This window comes from Rattus norvegicus, chromosome 17, assembly GCF_021556685.1.
Source record: "Rattus norvegicus strain SHRSP/BbbUtx chromosome 17, alternate assembly SHRSP_T2T, whole genome shotgun sequence".
Classification (NCBI taxonomy): Eukaryota; Metazoa; Chordata; class Mammalia; order Rodentia; family Muridae; genus Rattus; species Rattus norvegicus.
The window spans coordinates 10,030,641-10,037,500 of record NC_141550.1 but is presented as its reverse complement, the minus strand read 5'-3'; the positions used below and the strand labels follow the sequence as shown (position 1 = coordinate 10,037,500).

Here is a 6,860-nt window from a genome sequence, read left to right as displayed (position 1 = left end):
CTGCTTGGTGCACTTAACAAACTACTACCTGTTCTTTTTTTTTTTTTTTTTTTTTTTTTGGTTCTTTTTTTCGGAGCTGGGGACCGAACCCAGGGCCTTGCGCTTCCTAGGCAAGCACTCTACCACTGAGCTAAATCCCCAACCCCCTACCTGTTCTTTAAACCGTGGTCTCTTTTCTTCCTTTAGTCAGGGTTTTGTTGTCGTTCGTTTGAGATAGTTTTATGGTGTTGAGGCAGGTCTCGAACACTTGAACCTTCCTTCTCCACCATCTGAGTGTTACGGTTACAGGTACACACTGCCACAATCAATCCTCCAGTGTGGTTTGTGAATGACATCCTTTGAAGCTTATTCTGGCCTCTCCCTGACTCGGGTCCCCTCCTGGTGCAGGATTTGTCACATCAACCTCTGTCTGAGGCCAGGAGCACCCTGGTCACAGAGTGTATGATTCATTTCTGGCCCAAAGGCTCAGGCCTCCATATGTCTCTGAGGGGGCTTATTGAGTGAGTGACCTGAGAGAGGACTGAGGAGGCTTCTTATTTTGGGCTTGGCCACCTGGGTCTAGCCTCAGTCTCTAGGGAGTTAGTAGGGAGGACTTCCAGGCACAGAACTAAAACCATGAAGACCGGATGTGCTTATTTAAGCACTAGGGGATAGAGTTGAGCTTTGAGAGCCTAGCTCTTGGCCTGAATGGGCCTGGTTCTTCTGTTGTTAAGCATTTGTGGTCCGGCCAGGCTTTACCACACCTTTTCTCCCTGGTTGTAGCAAACTCTGATCTTTACTTAGGACCTGGGACCCTCCCACCAAGCTTTCTCTGTCTCATGACAAGGACACAAGTTCAGTGAGGCTCTGACAGAAGGAGCGTTCACTTTCCCGCCCGGGTGAGGTGTTCTGGTGTGCCTGTGTTCTGACAGACATTAGGCTTCAGACCCAGATGGCTGTCAGGTGTGGTGGCTCACACCTGTAATTCCCAGGCCTCAGGAGGCAGTGGCAGGAAAGCTGTCAATCAAGTCCTACAGCTTCCCCCACAACAGTCCCTTCACGTGGTCTCAGCATCCTGGCCTTCGGACCAGCTGAGAATTGCACACAGTGGCAAAACCGTCAAGGGAGCAAACCAGTAACACCTTCCTTAGCGCACCACCTAGGGAATATGGTGTATCGGGTCTGTCTACTGAAGGCTGGTTCGAACCCCTTTCATCTCTCTTATCTAGTACTACAGTGTGAGCGACTGGTATCGTTCTGGACCCTTAAGGACCAGCTTCCACCTTTTCTCCTCTTTCTCTCTGGAGGTGCCTTGCTTGCGATGCTTTCTCTCGAAAGGAGTTTGTTCTTTGCTCTTCCTGAGATGCTTGCTTTTGCTTCTTCCCGTGGCTAGCTCCTCATCCTCCTCTCAGCTCACATCCAGCCTCCTTGAGGAGACAATGTCCAGACCACCCCACCCAAGACCAACCACAGGCTCTAGCCACTTCCCCTTCTTTTTGATTCCGTGCTTTCTGGAGTGTGTCTTATCCATCTTATCCGATTGCCTGGTCCGTCCAGGCTAGGGAGGGAGTTCCTTGAGAGCCAGCACTCCGGCCTGCTCATTTCCCTATCCCCAGCTCCCACATCAGTGCTTGGCACCTGGTAAGCACTCAGTAACTACTTAGTGAGTGCCTGCTCTGTGCCAAGGCATTGTGCTGAGGCTTTGGGGGGATTCAGCTCGAAGAGAGAGAAGCAGAACCAGAATGGGGTAACCCAGCAGGGTAACCAAGGGGAACTGAGCAGAGGCAAAGAGGAACAGAAGGCAGCCCAGGAGCAGACACTATGTGGTTAAGGTTGTTCAGCACGACCCTCTCTGTACAGTGCTCCCGAGGGAAGAGGAGGGACTGAGTGGGGACTGAGTCGGGGGTGGTACACTGGCAAGGCAAGGGATTTTCTAGGCTTTTCTAGGCTTAGGGACCCCTGGCTTCTCATCAGTTACCACTGACCAGGAAGGAAGCCTGCACCCGGTAGGAGGCAAGGCAGTCCAACAGACAACTTGCCAACCACAGTCCTATGAAGGGAACATCGCAGACCGTATCTTTGGGGTCTGCTGAAAGCTCTTTGCTCAGTAAGAAGAGACTGGTACACAGGGTAGCGGCCTCTCGAGGGATCTGGCTGGCTCTGGCCGATGGCACTTTCTTTGCCCCTGGCTAGTGGAACCTTAGGAGATGGAAGCGGGTTGAGGCTGTGGGCAGAGCCATGCTGCAGGGAGGGAGCTCTGGGCTCTGAGCTGGCCCTTGGCCTCTCCTCAGTTGGTGGCAGCCAGAACCTGCGCTTCTACTGGAAGGAGTTTGTGAATGAGGTGGACGTGCTGGTGTTCATGGTGGACTCGACTGACCGGCTAAGGTTGCCCTGGGCTCGGCAGGAGCTGCAGAAACTGCTGGACAAGGATCCTGACCTGCCTGTTGTCATAGTGGCCAACAAGCAAGTGAGTGCTATGGGAGGTGGGCTGGGACCAGTTGGCCTTCTCACGAATGCCCAGGCACAATGACAGGGTCCACAGGATTGGAACCTGAGAGCCATGACCAGATGGTCCCCGCCCTCCTAACCTGTGTCCTCTCTCCTCTCCCCTTCCCACCTCTTATCCTTCCCTCCTGCGTCTTCTCTCCCTTCCCCTGTTACCCTGAAGAGAGGCAAAAAATATAAGTGCTAACTGCATGGCTGGAACTCATAATTCTGTCCCAGTCCTCGGATTGGAGGTGCGCACCACCACACACACCTCGCTTAAATGATATTATTGACCTTATCCGAGGTATACGATACTGTTCCTGCTTTGTGGGTGGGGATGTGACAGCTCAGGGTGTTTGTAGTGTCCACGGGGACATACAGAGAAGTGGAACTGGGATGCCTCCTTCCAGAACCAGCCCGCCTCTGCGCTGAGAAGTGGGGCACATTAAGTAATATTCTGAGCACAGTGCTGAGGCAGTGTGGACAACTGACAGCCACCACCCCACTTGAGTCCTGTTACACCCCATGACAGGCTCTGTTGTTTCTAAACGCCTGAAGTCAACTACTGGATCAGAGACAGATCTGAGGATTGAGATTTTCCCCGGGGGTTTGTGTTGTTGGCCTGGAGTGGAGCTCAGTGGTAAAGCTGATTGTTTAGTAGGCTTGAGGTCCTGCGTTCTGAATTCCCAGCTCCCATAACTCCCCCGGGGGGTTGGGGATTGATTGTCCTTGACACTATACCTTCTCTGGGTCTAGAGGGCGACTTTGGGCCCAGCAGCAGTCAGGATCACAGTCTTTATGTGCAATCCTCAACTCCAGGACAGCTGCCACAGTACAAAGCACTTGTATTTCTTTTTTTTGGATCTTTTTTTCGGAGCTGGGGACCGAACCCAGGGCTTTGCGCTTCCTAGGCAAGCGCTCTACCACTGAGCTAAACCCCCAACCCCCAGCACTTGTATTTCTAACTTGTCTCTCTGACCTCAGGTGTGCCCTGTCTGTCAGGAGACACTTGATATTTATAATATGGCTGCCATTCGTCCTGGTCTGCCTGGGACAGTCCCCACTTATGCCTGTTCTATACTAACTTGTTTGCAATGGGGTCTTGATACATAGCCCTGGCTGTCCTGGGGCTCAATATGTAGACCAGGCTGGTCTCGAACTTGTGGAGATTCACCAGCCCCTGTCTGTGCCACCAAGCCCATTCTTGGTGCCACTATTAATGGTGTTGTCTTGGGGCCTCAGAAGTACCCAGGGCACTGAGTGGTTAGGCCACTGTAATTAAGAGCTATTTTATGGCCAACAGGGAGTGTCTCTTACTTACCTGAGTTATCTCAGTTACTTATGAAGAGATGCCATGATGGAGGCAACTTACACAAGAGTGTACTGCTGGCTTGCTTACAGTTCTATTTTTGAAGACTCTCCTACACTTCCCCCTATGAACCCACACATCCTGAACGTCCCAAACAGTTCTACTGACCTTGGATCAAAGTCTTGCATTCAGAACTATGAGCCTGTGGAGGCCATTTTCATTCAAACCAGTACAGGAGGCAACGAGGGGGTCCTACCTACCTCGTAAGAATTGCTCCAAGAATCCTGAAACCAATGATGAACTTAACCGCTGAGCCATCTCTCCAGCCCACCAATGATGAACTTTAAAGGGTCCAGCTCCAGTGTCTAGTGGCCTTTCCCCTTTCCCCAACCCAAGCTAGCTTGTCTGGGAGTTACCCTACTGAATGATCTTACATCGTAGGCAGAGAACAGATTAGGGATTCCAGAGGTTTGATCATTGATGGAACCTAAAACTGCCATTTATCACTGTTAGGAGCTAAGTGGCTTCCCGGAACCAGCTTCCTCATCAGTCAGGTAGACTGTGAGAATCAAAGACCTGGTAGGCAGGTGCCATCACGGTGCCTAACGAGCAGGAAGGGCCCTGCTTCTTGTGACACTGGTGGATAGCTCCGTGAGAAGAGGGTACCACAAAGGAGAGCCAAGATGAAGGAGGGCACTGAGGATCTAGTATGAGATCCTTTTTATTTTATGTATTTATATAAAGTGTTCTGCCTGCAGGCCAGAAGAGGGCACCAAGATAACACTACAGACAGCTGTGAGCCACCATGTGGGTGCTGGGAATTGAACTCAGGACCTCTGGAAGAGCAGTCACTGCTCTTAACCACTGAGCCATCTCTCCAGCCCCTATTCCAGAGGATCTAGAGGCACTTCCTGGGATCTGGGGTCTGGGGTCCAGGGTAGTAGCTGAACATTTACATCCATCATGGACGACAAGGGTGCTATCACACTGGGAGCACTGATGGCCATGCCGTACTGGCTTGTATTTACTGCAGGACCTGAGTGGAGCCATGAGTATGGTGGAGCTGCAGCAGGAGCTGGGCCTCCTTGCTAGTGACAACCAGAGAGAGGTTTTCCTCTTGGCAGCCAGCATTGCCCCTGCAGGATCTGGCTTCGAGGAACCCGGCACCGTGCGCATCTGGAAATTGCTCTTGGAGCTTCTCTCCTAGGCTGGACCCGCCTGCCTGCTGCCCAGCCTCGGAAACCACAGTTCTGCCTTCTCCTGCATCGTTGTTGCTAGCCTAGGCCTTGGGCAGGGGCATCACAGCAACGCTTCCTCTCTCCCTCAAGAGCAAGGCTGAGTCCACGCTGAAGCCTTCCTGGTGAGGTGGGCGTGGGGCTGAGGCGGTGAGGACAGTGACTGCCTCACTCTAAGGCACAGTGTGGCTCCAGCCTCCCTTAACTCCCTCCCTGCAGGACCCTCTGGCTGAAGCAGCAGTGTGGATGTCACTGGTACTTCTGAGCCTTCAGGTCTCATCTCACTGTTCACTCTGGTGGCATCATACATGTCCCATGTGGGAAGCTTCTGAGTAGAGCACAGGACGCTCTCGCTCCTAGTCCCTCGTTATCCTCCAGCCCTGCTCTGTCTGTGGCCTTGTGTTCCCGCCTTTCTAGCCCCTGGGCCATTATTTTTAAAGGGAGGTGGTTTCCATGTTTTTTTCCCTAAATGCCAGCCATCCCTGGCAACGCCGAATGAGGGTCAGTCTGGAAACCTTAGCAGAGAATCCTCTGAACGCCTCCCTGCTGTTGTGGCCTGGCCTTGTCAGCCTTTATCAACCACAAAGTGCAGTTCACTGGACTGGGTGGGGGGTGGTTTGCCCAGCTCTGGAGACGGCCTGCTGCTTTTGTACTGACTGTGCCAATGCCCGTGTTTACATAGATCTAGAGAAGGACGGAGCCTGAGTCCTGGAACAAGACTGGAGCCGGGGGGTGGGGCAGGGTGTGTCAGCCTCAGAATGGCATTTTATTTATTTATTTATGTATTTATCAAAGGAATGGGCCAAAGTTCTAGGTTCTGTTTCTCGGTGCTGTAATGAAAACCCTAGGAGACTGTCAGAGAATTTGAAGCTTTGAGAACTGGAATCGTGAGATTAGGTAACCTATGGGTGCCCACGGAGACAAAACTGTAGCTTGCCCCTCCCCCATCCTGTCCTTGAGATCATGACTGGAAGCAGGTACCTCAAGGAGACCTAGTACTCATGGCCCAGGACAGGACTAGAAGAGCCATCAGAATGACTCTTCCTGTGCCCGTGGAGGACACATAACCAAGCCTTCTGGGACTATTTATTTGTCAGCCAAAAGCAGAAACTGAAATGCTATGTTCTCCGAAGTGAACACTCCATGACTGGTGATCAACCAGTGCAGAACTGGTCTCCATGCTGACACTGGTGCAGCCAAGAGCCTTTGTCTGCCAAGGGATACTGAACGCCAGTGGACTGGTGGTGGTTTTTTGGTTTTTTGTTTTTGTTTTTTTTTTGTTTTGTTTTTTTGTTTTTGTTTTGTTTTTTGTTTTTTTGAGACAGTGTCACTCTAGCTCAGGCTGGCCTTGAATTCATGGCACCTGGCCTTCCTGAGCCTCCAGTGCTGGGATTATGGGAAGCATTGGGCCATGGTGCCTGACTTTCTGTTTGCTTTTTGAGGATACAGTGTGCGCTGTGTTTGTCAGCTGCCCAGCATACAGCCCAGGAAGTGGAACACTCCGCGTTGAAGTGAGCACAATCATCTGAAGGGGGCGCTCTGGGCTCCTGGACTCCAGCCCACGAGGATGGAATTACTACAGGACAGATCACTCACTAGAAGTGATTTTTCTGCTTTTGTATTACATATTTAAGGAGTGACTAGGATTTCCAAGTGTGTGAGGTTTCGTCAGATATTGTGCATCTGTTGTGAGGATCTCACCTCACTCTCCAGTGTTCACCTTCAAGCAGACTTGTGGAGAGGACTTCTTTCCTAACTGAAAGACCTTTGTCTGATGAGTTTCATCATGTGCAACTGTCACGTTGTCCACGGTGGAGGGGGTGAATTTAAGAATAAAGCATTTCACTGTG

The 6,860-nt window shown here is 51.5% G+C and overlaps 1 protein-coding gene across 2 annotated transcripts in view; it reads left to right on the top strand.

The window, feature by feature from the left end:
- The window catches only part of Arl10 (ARF like GTPase 10), an 8,529-nt gene extending 1,669 nt beyond the window's left edge, over positions 1-6,860 (top strand). For both annotated transcript variants that reach the window (NM_001399321.1, NM_207165.2), the window contains 2 exon segments: positions 2,271-2,446; positions 4,809-6,860. In NM_001399321.1, coding sequence (NP_001386250.1) covers positions 2,271-2,446; positions 4,809-4,982 — 350 coding nt within the window. In that variant the 3' untranslated portion in view covers positions 4,983-6,860.